Source organism: Mauremys reevesii, linkage group 24, assembly GCF_016161935.1.
Source record: "Mauremys reevesii isolate NIE-2019 linkage group 24, ASM1616193v1, whole genome shotgun sequence".
Lineage (NCBI taxonomy): Eukaryota > Metazoa > Chordata > Testudines > Geoemydidae > Mauremys > Mauremys reevesii.
Window position 1 is genome coordinate 7,715,479 of NC_052646.1, and position 18,583 is coordinate 7,734,061.

At 51.7% G+C, this 18,583-nt stretch overlaps 1 protein-coding gene across 2 annotated transcripts in view; it reads left to right on the forward strand.

Moving 5' to 3' along the window:
• The window catches only part of RORC (RAR related orphan receptor C), a 69,304-nt gene that overhangs the window by 34,085 nt on the left and 16,636 nt on the right, over positions 1 to 18,583 (forward strand). For both annotated transcript variants that reach the window (XM_039513235.1, XM_039513236.1), the window contains one exon: positions 18,119 to 18,204. In XM_039513235.1, coding sequence (XP_039369169.1) covers positions 18,119 to 18,204 — 86 coding nt within the window. The remainder of the gene's footprint in view (positions 1 to 18,118; positions 18,205 to 18,583) is intronic.

The following is an 18,583-nucleotide window of genomic DNA, read 5'->3' on the forward strand; positions in this document are numbered from 1 at the left end:
CTTAGCTTTTATTCATAGATTGGAAAAGGGAAAAACAAGCTTTCCTGCTTTTTCAGGTCTCAGTTGGTTTCTTAACTTTGAATGAACTAGCCATTGAATTAGCTGAATAAACTGAAATGATGGAAGTGTTCTCTCTGCCTGTGCTCAAGAGGTTGCTGCTATCAAAAGCTGATTTAAAAGAACTTCAAACTCTGGTTGCAGGCGCTTTGCCGGTAACTTACACAAGTTCAGTGGTTTGACTTTCTTTAAAATTTGGCAGCTGCTTACTGCTTAATATTATTTTCTGGATTTCACTGAAATGATTTTAATCGATTATAATGACCGTGGGTCTTAACATAAGTGCAAATTTATTTTTAAATAGTTCACTTAAAAAACAATGTACCTGTCTTTACTTTAAATTTAAAAATATGGTTTTTAAAGGGTTTTTTAAAGTCATTGATTTTTGTCCAGCCTGGGAGGCAGGTAGAACTGGAACTCTGATGTTAGGGCCTGATTCTGCATAGCGCTGAGTGCCTTCAACTTCCACTGAAGACGTTTTGCAGTCTTTATAATTATGTGTATTGTGGTTACACCCAGGAGCCCCAGTCATCATGGTACTAGGTGCGGTGCCAAGACAGAACACAAAGATGATCTGAGTTTTGAGGAACCCATCATGGTGAGGCCATGCCACACATTTTCTACCTGGGGATTGTAGCGTTTGTGGTGTGGTTTAGCGCGTGTGTAACCCAAGAAGTAGATACAGCTGAATTCTGCCTTAGCTTTGGTAGAATTTCCACTGATCTAAGAATTCAAAGCTCTTAGGATAACTGGTTCCCAGACTGCATCTTCTTTGTTGTGTGGTTTTCTCTTAATGTTGTGAATCCCAATAACCATTGTCGTTTCCTAAAGGCAATATATAGAAGTGACTAAACGAGCTAGGTGTGCCCCGAATCAGGGTATTTGAAATGTTGTTCTGTAGTGAAAGCAATTGTAATAACGTAGTTTGAACTGATTTGCGAAAGTGATTTCATCTCCTGTGATCAGTTAACGCAAATATCTTTAACTCTTGGGCAAAATGTCGTTTCCTTGTCAGTGATATTCAAGCCTCTTATCTGAGGCACTGAGAATATAATGAAAGTGTATTCATCGGGGGAGAGTTTTGCTTTGAAGGGAGGTGATAAACAGATACAGACAAGAGAGAAGAATAAAGGATGGTAGCAAGAGCTGAGGTTTCAGAGCCTATATTGATGCGTTGAGTTCTTCAACCTGAAACTGCTTTTAAAATACATCTCTCTTCCTTTCCCACATTTCAATTAGTGATGCCGTATTCAGATAAATACTCAGTGTTTTTTTTTCCAAAGCCTGTCAGTTGTCAGGGTGGGACAGAGAGGAGTGGGGTTCGTAGCAGTAAGTGAAATTTCACGGTTGTCTCTTTAATGGGAGCGCATATTTTGTCAAATTTCATCTCCAACTACATGTATATTTCCAGGTACAGCTCTTCCAGTAGAAGCCATGTTCAAATCAGACACGGTATGAATTGGAGGAATATGGGCTGCAAAAGATTTACAAGGAATAGTTCTGCAAGCCATTTGTTCTTTCTTTCTTAGAAATGGTAGCGATTTGGGGCCAGATTCTGCCTCCTGGCTAGACCGGACTAGCCCCACCAGAATCCAAATGTGCTTGCAGACAAATTTATTTTTGATGCACGATTTTACCTCTGCAAACAGGAAATAATTATATTCTCCCCTCCAATATAAAATGCGTTGAGGTCTTTGGATGAAAAGTGCTAGGTAAGAGCTAGGAGTGGTGGTTATTATTTCTTTATATTACACACAGAGGATGTGATGATGTGACTTGTAGAATCAGAGTCCCCTGGGATCTAGTGAAATGATTTAAGGTCTGGTGACCAAATGATTTAGTGGATTGATTAGATCTGGTGATTGAGAAGGGGGAAATGAAATAGCAGGGTTATAGTGTAAGAGTAAGGAGTAGATCTACAAGAATGGGTTGAACTCTGGAAAACGTGCCTGAGAGAGAGAGAGAGAGGTTGAAGAAGCTCAATCTACAGGTATTTCATTTATCCAAGAGAAGATTAAGAGGTATCTTGATTATGGACAACCTGGGGAAGAGATTTTTGATCGTAGGTGGTTGGTTAATCTAGCAGAAAAAAGCAGAATTAAATCCAGTGTCTGGAAACTGAAGCTAGACGAATTCAGACTAGAAATAAGTGCACATTTTTAGTCGGGAGGGTAACTAACCACTGGATCAGTTTACCCAGGGCTGTGGTGGATTCTCTGTCTCGTGGAAATTCTCGGATCAAGACTGGGTGCCTTTCTAAAAGATAAGGTTGAGTCTTTAAGGTGCCACCGGACTCCTCGTTGTTTCTAAAAGATAAGGTTCCGCTCAATCAGAAGTGACGCAAAAGAAAATAGAGGATCATAATGGTCCTTTCTGACCTGTAAAAGCAGCAAAGAGTCCTGTGGCACCTTATAGACTAACAGAAGTATTGGAGCATGAGCTTTCGTGGGTGAATACCCGCTTCGTTGGATGCATGCAGTGGCCTGAACTCTATGCAAACTTTAGCTACCACAGCCCGATCCTGTGACTGGGGGAGTCAGCCTGGCTAGGATCTGTGGCACAGTTATAGTTTTCCGTGAGTGTGAAGGCTGGGAGGGCGGGGGGAAAATGCATTTACAGTAAGGGGTTTGAGCATAGAGTGATTGTTGATACTTCAGCATGGTTCTGAATTCTTTTCAGCATATTGGGGACCTGATCCTGTGGAGGCCTGAGCTTCCTGATCTCAGAATGATAGGCGCTCTGATACTTTAGTGATTGATCACTCCAAGTCACTAGAGAGAGAGAGAGCGAAGCAAGTCAGTCAGTAATAAAAGAAACAAATTAACTTTTTTGGAGACGGGTCCTAGAGATTGCTGCATTCTCAACCTGAATTCTCTCTCTAGGGGATCTAGTGTGTGTGTCTTGCCGGACCATTGGTAACTTACCTATTTTGAAATTGACTAAGGTCAGGATTTTCCAAAAGACCCCAGCACCCATTTAATTATTATCATTTATTTCAACTGAAACCACAATTTAAAAAAATGCCCGTGCAAAATGGCTCTAAAATTAATTAGAGTCACAGCCACAAATGGTTACTACCCAGAGGCAAAATAAAACAAACTTCAGGCACCAAAAATATTTAGACAGCAAACTAAGTGGCTGTATCTTCAATCAAGGTCACAGTGTCGGGAGCTGAGCCCATGAAAATCTGGTTTTGTATGTCATAACTTTTTGGGTTTCTTTTTTTAGTGTCTGATTCAATCTGTTACTGAAATAAACCTCTGATCTCGGTCAATTCATCTCTCGCCTTAACTAACTGAAGATGTTTATATGTGTTCAAAATCTCAAAATTAATAAGATGGAACAAATAAGACTTAAAATCTTTTCGCTTCTTTCCAAGAAGTATTTTAAATCGGCATCAATCAGAAACGTTGGGATAACATAATTAGGTTTTGAACAGTACAAAAATATCCTGAATGTATATCTCAGCCTGTTGCTGTTTAATAACACAGCAGAATGCAAAAAGCTGACTTTGTTAACTTGCTATGTTGTGAATAAATTTCATTTTCACAGAATATTTGAGGATCTGTTAGTGGGGAGAACTATCCCAATGGTCCTTTTCATTCAATTATAAAGACAAATTAAGCCCTACTCAAATCCAGCTGGTATCAATGCTAAACATCTTTCTAATTAGTGTAGTGCTTAATGGAAATTTTAAAAAATGTTTGAGATGCAAAATAAAAAGAAATACTCAGAGGGGAAAATGAGATTCCTAAATATGCAGTCAATTTAACAGTAGTGAAGCAGTGTTGTATTAATTAGAATATGCTGATTATTAAAACACTTTATTTAAGAATTAAGCAGATCCATATCTTGTGCACAGTTATGCAATTGCTTTTGTTTTAGCATAAATGAGTTTGACTTTATAGAATAATTATCGTGTGTTAATTAAACACCACATTACGGTGGTTTAGCAAGATACACATCTGTCGGCTCTTCAATCCTCCATTGTGTTCAAACATCGGTTTGCTTAACATCAATTGCTTTTTGATGATAAGAGATTGTGAACTGTTTGATAGTGAAGTTGCACAGTCAAACCGAAGCGACTCTTAGACCCTCTGAGCAACGGCTATGGAAAAACAACACGATCTAGCAATTATTATGAGCTATGTACATCTTTCTTGTGTATAGTGGGTGTTTAAAAATTCTTTGGGCCTGATCCTCAGCTGATGTGATGTCAGCCTCGCTTTATGGGCTCTGGGATCTGGCTCTTAATTTCTAATTTGTGTGGAATTTAGAGCCAGATTTTCAATACAGTTGAGCTCCTATAGGTGCTGAATTCTGGAAAATCGAGTCTTTATTTTGGTGCCTATATAAAAACTGAGGTCTTTTGGGGAAATCTCTCCCCTATTGCGGGTGCAGACCACTTGAAAATCTGCCCCAAAATAAATGCATGATCCTGCAGCGTTGAAACTTGAATTTAGTAAGAGAAACAGCATCATTCTACAATGTTTTTATTTTAAATCAGTAAAACATCTTCAGCTGCAAAGGCACAACCGAGACTTTTGTCAAAGGGTAATAACTGTGCCGCTCCCTTTGCATGTAAAAGGAACAGAAAGGAAGGGTTGAACTTTAGAGCAAGACCCTGGATTGATCAGACACACGTCCTAGATAAATAAAAACATCTCTGTGTCAAATACACAATGGAAAGTAGATGCCGCTGAGTGCAGTATCTCTCTGCCTCTGTTAACAGCAGAAGCTTAAGAAATGTGCAATCTAATTAGCATGCTGCTTCTCTCTTAGCGCAGGTCTGCCCTACAAAATTGTCCCAGTATCATTTACGTTGGTTTGGAGTGTGATTGACTGATTTGCTTGCTTGCAGATATAGTTATATCAGTACAACCCCTAGTGTGGATGCAGTTATACCGGTATAAGGGTACCTTTGGGATAGCTTCTTCCCCAAAATGGTACAACTTTCTAGTGCGGACAAACCTGTAAAGTCTCGTCATTTTTTATGTGCAAAATCTCTTGGAAGTTTTGTTCACTGTCTGCTTATTTCAGCTGTTTTCCATTGTGAATTTAAAAAAAAGCTTTCGATTGGTTTGTTAATTTTATGTATATTAAATCTTGCATTGCCTAAGCAGGGACAAAACTGAAACAGATGACAAAAGTCCTGTAGACGATATTTAGTCGATGAATGAGGATTATTTTGGGTAACAAATGACCTGATTTTTTTTTTTCAACACTAGCCCAGTGTATAGAGCCAGGCAATCGACTCCTTAGTGAATATTAATGTTGTGTCATTTTTCAACTGTAACATGATGCCCAAGCTCCCCTTTATTCATAATTTATCTGGGTTCAACATACCTCTAACTTTTATTTTAAACTCTGTCTAATCTAGTTTATCTACCTTATCTATCAGTTGATCTGCCCGCCTGCCTGTCTAACCTGTTTTATCTTCGTATCCCCCTTTGCCATGGTATCCGGGTGCCTTTCACATAACACCAATAGCGTATAGCTGGGTCTCAGTAGACTTTCTCCATTTTTCGTCGTCAACATCCTGCTTGTGGCTCGGTTTTGGGGGCTGATTTTTTTTTTTTAAATTTAATTTAGCTTCGCTGCAGTTTTATTTCAAAACTGTCAGTAACAAAGACTTTCAAGAAGTAATAATGGTGTTGAGTGACCCACCTGGGGGCCAGATATTTAAAACCAGCTCGGCACCCCCTTAGAGATCAAACTAACAGGCCGGATTTTCGGACATGCTCAGTATATTGGGTTTGGAAAATCAGCTGCTCGGAAAACCTGGCTGTAAGCGGCTCAGTGGGAACTGGGGACTTCAGAGTCTGGGTATGACAGTGAAAGAGGCTGCGTACAGCCAGGGCTATCAATAAACACGGGCCCTAAACTTGTGGTTTTTTGCACAGCCAACCCGTGGGAAGTTTCTTACCCTCTAAAGTGGAGGGGGGGGTGGCTATTTGACTTTTTTCTGCAGCCCGTCTCGTCTGCCCTGACCGGTTTGGCACCCCCAGAACAACACCTGTCTGAGGCACTGTCTCAATCTCCAAACCTAAACTAAAAAAAAACAACCCCAATCTTTTTAAGTTGAGGGGAGATGGGGGGGAAACCCAGCCTGAGACACCGCCTCCACGTCTAGACCCTGTGGGCTTGTTTTCGAAGCTGTGGGTCTCACGGGGCCCCCAGATCTCGGGATCTGCTTTGTTCTGCAGACACCCAGAAAGCTGAGTAACTAGTTGGGGGCGTGGAATGTGCCTTGACATCGCCGTGAGTTCATAATCGGGTGTTTTCAGTTTGATTAATGTGGGGAAAGTGTTAACGAGTCACCCCGCCCTTGTGGATGCTCAAACCCATTCCAATAAGTCACTTTTACTCAAACAGCCCAGCCCGGGCCATGCACCGAGTTATTGTGTGCCAAGCAAGAGAAGTAAAAAACAACACCTCGTGATGCTTCCTCGCGGGTGTCCCTGTCAACGTGTGCAAGGGAGAGCATTTTGCTTCTCTCCAGCTTGGTGACACTGAGAGCACATGGGTGTCAGCGGGGCGGCTACAGCACTGGAGAGATGTGCCAGAGGCAGGGGCGGCTCTAGACACCAGCGCGCCAAGCAGGCGCTTGGGGCGGCCGTTTCCCGGGGGGGCGGCATTTGGCTCCGGTGGAGCTCCCGCCGGCGTGCCTGCGGCAGGTGCGAACCTGCCGCAGCCATGGCTGCGGTGGGTCCCGTCTTCCCGCGGCTCCGGTTGAGCTCCCGCAGGCATGACTGCGGCAGGTCCGCTCGTCCCGGGCTCCGGTGGACCTGCCGCAGGCATGCCGGCGGGAGCTCAACCGGAGCCGCGGGAAGACGGGACCCGCCGCGGGACCGGGGAAGGGCGGCGCAGCGCTCCGCGCTGCTTGGGGCAGCCGGATTTCTAGAGCCGCCCCTGGCCAGAGGGTATCACAGGCTGCTTTCTAAGGCCAGTCCAGGTGGCAGAGTTGCAAACGGTGCCTTGTTAGGTCACAGCCTGTTGTCTTTGCTGATTTCAGGGAGAAAACAGTAAAGACCCCTCCCCATGCTCTTATCTAGATAACAGAGCTCTTCACTAGTACATCTCAAAGCCCTTTCCAAAGGAGGTCAGGATCATTAGCTCCATTTTGGGGAAACCGAGGCACGGGGAGGGGAAATTCCTTGTCCGAGATCACCCAGCAGTAGTGCTGTGAATAGACCTCAGATCTCTTGAGTCTGAGAGTCTGTCTACGCTGCAGTCCGAGGCGTGACTGCAGCATGTGTAGGCATACCCCTGCTAGCTTTGATCTAGCCGGCTCCAGTGCCAACGGCAGGGAAGCAGCACAGGCTGTATGAGGGTGCTGGGAATCCTGGGCACGTCCTCGAGCGGTGAGCCCATGCGTCCAGGGCTTCGCCGCTGCTGGTATTTGAGCTGCTGAGATCAAAGCGAAGCCAGGGGTTTTCTCTGCATGCTGCGGTCACAGCTGTGTATGCAGGGTAGGGGGATCCCCGCTCCAGGACTCTATCCATTAGGCCATGCTGCCTTCCTGCTACAGCCTCTGTGCCCACACTACAGAATGGACTCAAGTCACCTCACGTTAGCCCCGGCCTCTGAGAGTTAAATTCCCCTGAGGGGTCTGTTGGGAGGCCAGGAAGGCGGCGCGTGTCAGGCTGCGAGTTCCCCGTGGCAGTAGGGAGTCCCAGGCCTGACCCTCCCTGTGTCGCCTGGCTCCAGGTAGGCCATCTCCTCCTGCCTCATGGCCGGCACGAGTACCACGGCTAATCTCCAGCCGCAGCCTCCCTTTGCAGGTCCGACTCGGGCCCCTCCGTGGCGAGCAGATGGGGTGGCGGAAGGTGCACGGACGTGGGCAGTGGGAGATGGGGCTACCGGCCTGCCCTGGCTCCGTGCCCCGCGGGCAGCCAAGCAGGGAGCTGGCCGCAACAGCAGACGGGCACCTGCCCTCTCTGAACTGGTCCGGGCCCTGCATTCGAGGAGGCAGCCAACCCCGCCGGAGTCACTCAGCCCTCAGATTGTCAGCTCTTGAGCACTGGCTGGGGAACGGGGGACACAGATTGGACAGGCCTGTTGGGGGGTAACTGGGAAAGAGGAGAGTGTAGGGGGCAGAGCAAAGGATTTTGGGGGTGGGGCTGGGAGAGGCAAGAGTCCTGGGTTCGGTTCCAGGCTCTGGAAGGAAGTTTGGTCCAGGCCGGTGGTGAGAGCCGAGGGTCAGGACTCCTGGGTTCTATTCCTGACTCCGCCAGGGGCTGCTTTCTATCAGCAAACCAGCAGGGATGGCCCTGCCTGAGAAGAGCCTGAAACTCAGCTTGGCAAGGAAGCCAGCCCCTGTTGGTGCCAAGTGAGGGGAGGGGCACCTGCTTGCGCAGGGGATAACCCTGCCCTGCCCCTGGTTTTCCTCCGGGGCTGCTGAGTTGCTCAGTTCTGTTTTACGAGTCTGCCTTGGCCCCGGTGCTGTAACGTTTTGTTAGGACACATCAGTCACCTGGTATTAACCGAGCCTCGTGTAACACACACACACACCCTGCGCCCGCGCACCCCTGGCTGCCAGGCACCCTCCCTGCAACCATGGCTGAGGCTACGCCGCTGAAGGTTATCGTCCCCCCATTTCAGATGGGGAAACCGAGGCACACACTGCCGCAGTGACTCGTGCTAAGTCACGCGGCAAAGTCAGCGGCAGCGCTAGGGAGGGGACCCAGGAATCCTGACTCCCGTATCCACGAGACCTCTCTCCCAGCACTGGCAGTAGAACCCGGGAATCCTCACACCCAGTCCTCTGCTCCAATCACGAGATTCTGCTCCCAGATCTGTGGAAGGAACCCAGGAGTCCTGGCCCTGCCCCCTTCTGACAGATTCTGCTCGGGTGCTGAGGTCGACATTTCCACCCCTCGTGTTAGGCTCTCGTGTTTCATAATGAGCCACCTCTGTGCAAGGGGCCCGGTTTGCAAAGGCACTGATCTGTGTGGTTTGTGGCTCCTCAGCAAAGCAGGTCACATTGGGCACCAAAATTTGAGGTCTAGGGGTTTAATTTTGGCCTTCGAGTGTGAAGGTAAATCTTAATTTTCAGCAATTAAAGCAATCGACACCATCAGGTTATCTGACATTAAATACACAGCGGGGTTTAATAGAGCAGCCGGCTGGAAGTCAGGACTCCTGGGTTCTCTTCCCTGCTCGGGGCGGGGAGTGGGGTCTAGTGACTAGAGGAGCGGCAGGGGGCTGGGAGTCAGGACTCTTGGGTTCTCTTCCCAGCTGTGGGAAGGGAGCGGTGCCTACTGGTTGGAGCAGGAGGGGCAGGGCGCCTGGATTCATGGGTTCTATATCCAGTTTTGTCAATATGTGTGACCTTGGGCATGTCTCAGCCATGCTCTGCGCCTCAGTTTCCCCATCTGAGGCATTCCCTCCTTATGCAAAGTGCAGTGAGATCCAAGGGCCAGGGGGCTAGGATTATTTTGCTGGCCATGGCTTTGCTGGTAGGTCACGAAAGCCCCGTAGGTTCTGCCCGAGACCTGAACCACGGCCCAGAGGAGTGGGGAAGGGAAACGCAACCTGTGATCTGATCAGCCCGTCCCCGTGGTGGCTGCTGCATGGACGTTTTCCTGTTTTCTATTAATATGTAAATATGCTGATCTTTCCTGGAACTCAGGGCGGGAATCACCGCTAAACAGCCCTGGGCGCCCCACAGCCTGAACCACGACCCCCACGGCCTCATGATTTTGAAAAGTGGGGCAGGGGGAGTGCATGCTGTGGGGGGGAAGGGGGCTGTTAAACCACCAGTTAAAGTATGGATCCGCCAGGTTCTTGTGTGGTTCATCTTAAAGGCTCAGCTGCCGACGGAGCAGGGCAAGGATGCCAGTGACTGCTCAGCATTGTACAGGCCAGGAGTGACCTTCAGCTGGGGCTCTCAAAGCACCTTGTAACCCTTACGAGCTCCATTTTACAGGCGGGGAAGCTGAAGCACAGGGAAGTGGGGAGCGGCTTGCGCAGTAATTTAACGGGCAGTGCAGCCAAGGTGTCCTGATTCCCTCCCACCCCTACTCTAGCTACTCAACCCGCTACCTCCCAGAGCTGAGAAAAGAACCCAGACGTCCTGATTACCAGTCTCCTGATCTAACCACTAGAGCCCACTGCCCCCCCCGAGCTGGGAGACGAACCCTGGAGTCCCCTGCTCTCACCACTAGTCCCCTCTGCTCTCCAGTTAGTGTGAACACCTGCGTAGGCTCTGCGAGTTTTGCAAGGGATCCTCAGAGTTTAGTCTGTGTATTGAAATAGCACCCAGGGGCTCCAGCGTGAGACTGGGGCCCCTTGGGGGCCAGGGCTGCCCTCACGCGTCCCGTCGCTCTCCAAGCCGTGGAGCAGAGGCGACTGGGTGCTGAAAGGGTCGTGACCAACTGAGTAGCTTATAAGAGGGGAGGAAGAATAGAGAGAAATCCCTCCACCTGGGCCCATCCCCATAGCATCTGGGCTTGGGCTCTAGAGTGACCAGACGTCCTGATTTTATAGGAACAGTCCCGATTTTGGGTCTTTTTCTTATATAGGCTCCTGTTACTCCCCCCCCCCCCCCGTCCCGATTTTTCACACTTGCCGTCTGGTCACCCTGTTGGGCTCCCTCCCCTCTCGAGTGTAAACACGGCACATTGCACAACACCGCTGGGCAGCAGGCTATTGGCTCGCACAGGCAGGGAGCCGAGCCGCAGAGAAGGTCGCCCAAGGAGCGTGTGGTCAAGCTAGGCCCACGCCTGGCCTACTTGTCTAACCACTGGGCCATCCTTCTTCTCCGGCAGGCTGGGGCGGCGGGGGTTGGGCCATTTCTGGCCCCGCTACCTCTGTGCCTCTCCAGTGCGCCTGCTCTGCAGGGCATACGCCCCTCAGCTCCGTAGCAGCGCTGAGCGGGCCCGGCTTGCCCTTCTCCCAGGCCAGGTCCTGGCAAGCCCCTCAGGCTGACGAAGCCGGCGGAAGGCGCAGCATGCATGGGTTGAGTAGGCCGTGCCATCCCCGATGGGCCAGCGAGGAGCGGGTTAAATAGCAACATGGCAGATGGGGGGGATGTGGGCCCGGATTCTCAATGGTCTGTGGGCTCCTCACTTCCACTGGCAGGAGCCTGCGTCCCTTTGAGGACATGGGCCTTGGAGACTCGGCTAGCCAGCCACGCTACAGCTGGGAGCCCCAATTGGCACCGAGCTTTGTCTGCATGGGAGCCGCCGGCCCGTGCGTGGTCCATGGCCCCCTTGGGACGCGTCTGGCTCTTTAGCTGGAGCTCCCATGACGCTTGCCTTTAGTTTTGGAGGTCCCTGGAGGTGACGGAGGGCAGCCGTTAATTAACACACTGGGTTAATTAACGCGCTGATTTCGGCCGATGGGTGGCTTGAGCCTGCTCCTAATTGATGCAACGTAGGCCGGTTTAAACGGGACCGAGAGCAGCCCCTCCCGGCCTGTTGCACTGGCTTAGTTTGAGCGGGCTGAACGCCACGCTCCGCATTAAACCGCAGTCGCCCGTGTGTCTGGACAAGGCCGCGGAGGGGAGAATTGGCCTCCCGGAGCCCTGCTTTCCTGTCCCACGCTGCATCCGCTTCCCTGCTCCGTTACTCGCATCTCATGACTTAGCATGTTTGCCCACGTGACCCCCATTTCAGTAAGTTCCATGTGCCCTACCCCACCCCCACCGCGGGCGCGTGGAACTTCCCGTGACGCCACGGGAAGCGTGACACGGACCCGCCCGCTGACGCCCCTCGGTGGTTAAAGTCAGGAACGTTGGCCGGGGCTGGTTCCCGGCCAGGTTACGCAGCACTTTTTTGGTATCAAAGGATTTTTTTGGAGGGGGGGGGTTGATGCTTCCTCCCCTCCGAAGTCTTGGCTTCATCCTCTTACTCAGCCACCCGCGGGCATCACACGTCAATTATGGGGTTGCTGTGGGGGAATTCGCCTGAGACCTCGCTGACCTTTCTCAGGTCGAATTTACTGGCATCAGCCATCACCTGAAAATGAGAGTTACTGGCAGCTTGCTCTCTGGTGTTCGAGTTTTTTGACTAAGTCAGGCACTGGGTTCCTGTTTCTGAGTCAAACCCGGAGCCCATTCCCACCGATTTGATTTGCTATAGATAGATTGAAAAGACCCAAAAAAAAAAAATTACAATCATTCTGTTGTGAGGTTAGGGGCGCATCAATTGAAGCTTGTGGTTTTTTCTTCTCGTTGGGTCTGAGCAGTGGGTGGTTGCAGAGAGGAAATGGAATGCGTAGGATAGAGGCTGATTGTTATCAGACAAACTTACTAGCCCCCGTGTTGTTTAAGGAAATACAGGAATGTATCAGCACGCAAAAGCCGGCCCCGGCTGCGTTAGGGCAGCCAGAAAGAATTCCCTTCCTGATGCCCTGATGCAGGAGAGTCGACATCCCTTCCCCCACTCGCTATTGTAACTCTGGCTATTCTTGTTAGCCCCATAAGAGTCCAGCCCCTTCTGCTGTGCTGCAGAGCTCTTGGCTTCGGGGAGATCTTGTCTCGGCGAGTTCCGCAGGCTAATTCTGTGCTGGGGGAAGAAGTGGGTCGAGGGAGGTTGAGAGTGTGCAGGTGTGTGCGCACCAATTGTACATGCGCAGTGTGTGATGTAAGCACAAAGCAGCAGTACTGGGACCAAAGGAACCCCTGATGTAACGGCACAGAAGTCCCTGTGTTTGGGCTAATTCTCTGCTCCTTTTTAATGGTCTGCAGAGCCCTGTTTTCTCCGGGGTGCCGTGGATCATCTGAATGTACTTGGTCCTGGTGAATGACACCTCAGCTTGTCCACAGCTCCCACAGGCAGCATCAGGGTGAGGATCAGACACATGGTACCCCCTGCCCACCTGGAGAGGGGAAGTCAGTCTCCATTATGACTCCACCCATGGGAGTTAGGCACCTAAATCCCTTCAAGGATCAGGGCCTTAGTGTCTCGGGTCAGGACCAACTGCAAATGTTCTCACACATGCTCCTTTTTGCGTCAGTCTCCTTGCAGCCGCAGTCTGGGTCGCTCCTTGCTCAGGTAGTTAATAAATCCATCCTGGAAGGGGTAACCTATGAATACTGCTGTCTCTCTAACGAGTCGCGGCCCAGCAGGGGATGTGGCTTATAGAACGGCGACGGGGGGTGGGGGCCTTCATGCAAAAGGTCTCTTGTGCGGTGTCATGACAAAGCTAATACTCTACTGAGTTGGTCATCCTATTTGTATAGATGTATCTGAAACTAGAAATATGAAATATAACTCTAAGGGCCTATTGTAATTATCCAAAGTGTGGGCCATTGATGGTGCTCTGGAATCTTGATGGCTCCCATCAACCAGGACAATTGACTGTGGATGGCTCTGTTTGCAGGCAGGCCTTTCTGTGAGCCAGGCTGGGGGTCTTACAGTGACATGTGAACATGCCACCTGAACTGGAATCCATCTTTAACATGGTGTTTTTCCATTGAGAAGGAGGGGTGGGAACCCAGAGAGGGACAAAGGATTCCCGCTTTATGCAAAAGATATGCAAGTGGGGAACAGAACAAAGGGGGCGGCCATCATGAAAAATCGCCTAGCTACCACCTGAGCTGGAACAAGGGCTGTACCAGGGAAAAGGATTGTGCCCAGACTAGGAAGGCGTCCAGACTGTGAAAGAATCATAGACTATCTGGGTTGGAAGGGACCTCAGGAGGTCATCAAGTCCAACCCCCTGCTCAAAGCAGAAACATTGAGCATTGGCCTGCTAAACCCAGTGTGAGCTCCATCCGTGAGGGGACCACCTAGCGCAGGGGTTCTCAGACTGGGGGTCGGGACCCCTCGGGGGGTCACGAGGTTATTACATGCAGGGTCGCGAGCTGTCAACCTCCACCCCAAAACCCCGCTTTGCCTCCAGCATTTCTGATGGTGTTAAATATATAAAAAATGTTTTTAATTTATAAGGGAGGGTCGCACTCAGAGGCTTGCTACGTGAAAGGGGTCACTAGTAAAAAAGTTTGAGAGCCACTGACCTAGGGATCTGGGGCAAAAATCAGTACTTGGTCCTGCTAGTGAAGGCAGGGGGCTGGACTCAATGACCTTTCAGGGTCCCTTCCAGTTCTATGAGATAGGTAGATCTCCATATATTACTATATCTCTGAGAGTGAGATTGTATCTGTATTCAGTTTTAGGCTTAGACTTGCATGTTTTATTTTATTTTGCTTGGTAATTCACTTTGTTCTGTCTGTCACCACTTGGAACCACTTAAATCCTACTTTCTGTATTTAATAAAATCACTTTTTCCTTATTAACTAACCCAGAGTATGTATTTATACCTGGGGGGAGGGAAGGGTGGAAACAGCTGTGCATATCTCTCTATCAGTGTGATACAGGGCAAACAGTTTATGAGTTTACCCTGCATAAGCTTTATTTGGGTTTAGACCCCATTGGGAGTTGGGCATCTGAGTGTTAAAGACAGGAACACTTCTTAAGCTGCTTTCAGTTAAGTCTGCAGCTTTGGGGCACGTGGTTCAGACCCTGGGTCTGTGTTGGCGCAGACGGGCGTGTCTGGCTCAGCAAGACAAGGTGCTGGAGTCCCAAGCTGGCAGGGAAAGCAGGGGCAGAAGTAGTCTTGGCACATCAGTTGGCAGCCCCCAGGGGGGTTCTGTGATCCAACCCGTCACTCCCCTCCCCCCGGCTGAATCACACCTCGAAAGGCCGAGGGGAGCGGACTAGACAGGGCAGATCAAACATTTGTGACTCATCTAAGCCAGGATCTGGCCCCGCTTGCAACCCCGCCGATTCCATCTAGTCCCATGTCCTGCTTTGGCTGGAGGCTAGGAGAGAAGCAACTCCCTTCCTGACCCCTGCCCGTGCAATAGCCCTGGAGCCTGTGATTTACTAGCCTCTCTCCCTGAGCCTCACGGGGCCTTTAAAGCCCTGTATCAGCGTGTTTGTGCCGATGGAAAGTTGTGGTGCTTCCCCCGCCCCGTGGCCCCATTAGCTCGCTCCTGCCGGGGGGCGATGGGGAGTTGTTTACCGGTACCTGCCTGCGAGCAGCAGGTAGGGGTTTTCACCTGTTGGTGTGTGGTGAGCAATGGAGGGGAGGCTGTGAGATTTCTCTGCCCTGGAGAAGTTTCTGCCTTCCTGCGCGGTGGGAGGTGCGTCCCAGTTGTGGGTTAGCGTCAGGCAATCTGCTGCCTGCTGAGGTTTCGAAGACGATGGGGGGACGAGTTCTCGGTCCTTATTTAGGGCGCTGATCGCCTGGGTTCATTAAACAGTGGGGGGGGGAGGGGGACATCGATAAGGGAAGCTCTAGAGAGGAAGAACAAACCAAATGGGCGCCTGGCGTATCGCAGAGCAAACTAGCGCAGGAGCTGGGCCGGTGCCAGGCGGCTGCCTGCGGGGGGCGGGGAGGAGACGCTCGGGAAAGCAGCCGTTGGGCCTGGAAGGTGCGGGCTGTGGTTACACATGGCCCTTCGCAAGGGGCTTTCATCTGAGGGACTCAGAGCTCTTTGATGCTCACAGCAACCCGTGACCAGAGGCCCAGGGGGGTTAGGAAGATGCAGCAGCTGCTGTGCTGCTTCTCATCCCTGTTGGATCAGCCCCTCCCAGAGCTCGGCATGGATCCCAGGAGTCCTGTTGCCCCATCGCTCCGCTCTAACCACTAGACCCCACTCCCCACCCAGAGCTGATGATAGAACCCAGGAGTCCTGGCTCCCAGCCCCCCACTTTAACCACTAGACCCCACTTCCCTCTCAGAGCTGGGGATAGAACCCAGGACCCAGATTCCCAGTCTTCTGCCTCACATACCCTCTCTCTCCCCCTTTCCAGCTTAATTTTTGGCATCACATTCCCGCCACAAAGCAGCAGGGAACTCAGTGCGTCAGTCCCCACAAACCCTTTGCTGTCAGCAGAGCCCCCAACCCATGGTCCTCGACCCTCGGATACAAGCAGACTCGGTGCCAAAGACTTTAAGCCCCAGTGACACTGGTCGGACCCCGGGCGTGTACGCACGAGCAGGGCGCGATTCCCCGGTTTGCTCCGGGCTGTTTATTCATAGTCCTGACCCTCCTTTAAAACTGTGCGCCAGCCCCCTAGCAGTGACAGGCCTGGGGGTTTTGCAAGAGTTATTTCCTTGCCCTTCTGGGAAAAATTTACCCTTCTCCGGATTCCCTGAACAGCAGTCTGGGGCCAAACACATGCACAGCCATAGCCCTGCCCCACACGGCAGCCCCGCCCCTCCTTGGGCCAGCAGTAGGTTTGAGTCCCTGGGAACGAGGCTGTTCACACCTCTCCGAGCTGTTGGGGTAGGCTGTCTGCAGATTCAGGCAGGCATTGGTTGCACTCAGGGCCCATTTTCTGTGCATCCTTGAGGAGTAACTTTTCTTGTTTAAATGAAAGCTGAATTTTGGTGCTCATCCCCTAACTCCAGCAGCTGGGGCCTTAGGACAGACAACAGTGTCTATGCCTTTATCCAGCCTTGATCCCCACAATACACCCCTGCTTATTACCGCAAGATCCTAGGTGTCTCAGTGTCTTCTGAGAGGATTTGTGTCTGTCCCAGGTATTTCTCACCAGTGGTTACAGCAGGGTGTGCCGGGGAGGCTGGGAGCCAGGACTCCAGGGTTCTGTTCCCAGCACTCAGAGGGGAGTGCCAGGGCTGCCAATCCAGCTCCCTAAGGAAAACCCCCTGGGGAGCAGAGTGCCCAGGCAGCAGCTGCCTGCGAAAGGGTTAAGGGGGCCCCCGCAGGCCTGGCTGCCCGATTATGAGATGATCTCCAGGTTATGTAACCGGCCATCATGTGATGATAATCTCCGGGGGGTGGGCAGGGCGCTTAGGGCTATTGCCAGTCTGCGACTTGCCGGCTCTTCCCAGGACGCTCTGCTGCCCTCCCGGATGGGCCCCCAGCCCCACGGCCCTCCCTGCCCTCCAGGAAACTGGTGCCCTGGCCCATCCAGAGCTCCAGCTGCCTGTTGTTCTCTCCACGGTCCCGCCGAAGGGTGGGGATGGGGACCCTAGTTAGGTGGCTCTTGGGTGATTGTCTGGGGTCGCCGTCCTGCCCTGGCTCCCTTGTGACCCGCCCTTTCTCCCTGGCTTTCCCCACCCCGCGCCCTTGGCTAGATCAGCCAGCACCAGCCCTGCACCACGGCCCGGCTCGGAGAAGGCGTCGTCATGCAGAGGGATGTGCTACGGAGCCACGCTGCCTAGTGGTTAGAGCAGTGGGCTGGGTGTCGGGACTCCTGGGTTCTGTGCTCTGCCTTCGGAGGGAGAGTGGGATGAAGTGTATGAGGTTTCTCTTGCTGACCCTCAGCGGGCTGGGAGCCAGGACTCCTGGGTTCCATTCCCAGCTCTGCCCCTGCCTTGCTCTGTGCTTGAGTGAGTCCTTGCTGCTCCCCGTGCCTCAGTTTCCCCATCTGTGAAATCGACCCCTCTCCCTCCCTCCCGAGGCCACTGGGAGTGTGGCTGGGCTCTGCCCCTCTCTCTCTGCTGAGTTTGGCAGCTGGCTGGAAGGCAGGGGCGGGATTAGCAGAGGTACACCGTCTGAGTGACAGCCCCAGCAGCCAGTTGCTGGCCGGGTTACCGCAGCGCGCTGGGATCCCTGCGAATTGGTATCCAGCCGGCCAAGCGCCCCTGCGCCCTGGCCAGTCCCAGGAATCCAGGCATGGGAGGAAACATGAGACGAGGGTGCCCCAGTGTGGGCAAACTCTGCGTAACAGCACTTTCCTGGGGAGCTGGCAAGGTACATCCTTCCTCTCTGTGGGCGCCAGCTTCCAGCCAAGCGAGTTTATTCACATAAAGGCTCCACCCGCAATCCTGGCGGCTGATTTAGCCATTTAAGGACCCCAGCTCTGCTCTCTCTTAAATGGGGTCACCCCCCCGGGGTTCACTGAGAGGGTATGTGTAATAGAACCCAGGAGTCCTGGCTCCCAGCCTCCCTCCCCAGCTCTAACCCACTAGGCCCCGCTCCCCTCCCAAAGCTGGGAATGGAACCCAGGAGTCCTGACTCTCAGCACCCCCCACCCCACTCGCTCTAAGAAGCATTAGACGACAGTGCCAAAGAGCCAAGCAGGGACATGCAGGGAGCAGCGCTCATGATCCCTCTCTCTCTCTCTCTCAATCCTAGCACAAATAGAAGTGATCCCGTGTAAGATCTGCGGGGACAAATCGTCAGGGATTCACTACGGGGTCATCACCTGTGAAGGCTGCAAGGTGAACAACACCCCAAATCCCCGCTCCCACTCCGCCGTCCTGCCCCCGCTTGCCTGATCTCTGCTACCAGGGGGCGCCCCGGGTGTGGGATTCCTTTCCAGTTCCCTTAGCGCTCCCAAACACACAGAGCCCTGGAACAGCGCCACCCCCTGCAAGGGGCCGTGGAGCAGATGCTGCCCAGGGTCTGCGGGACCATTGGAGTTCTGGCCCTGCTTTGCACCTGCCCAGCAGCTAAGCAAGCATGCCCTGGCCCCTGGGCCCATTACCGCCACACCCGGGCAGAGATCGGCCCATCATGGCTTGTTTAGCCCTGAGACCAGTCAGCACCAGCCACTGTGTTGATTTTATGCCACAGATGCTCCTCCCCCAGGCGTTGGCA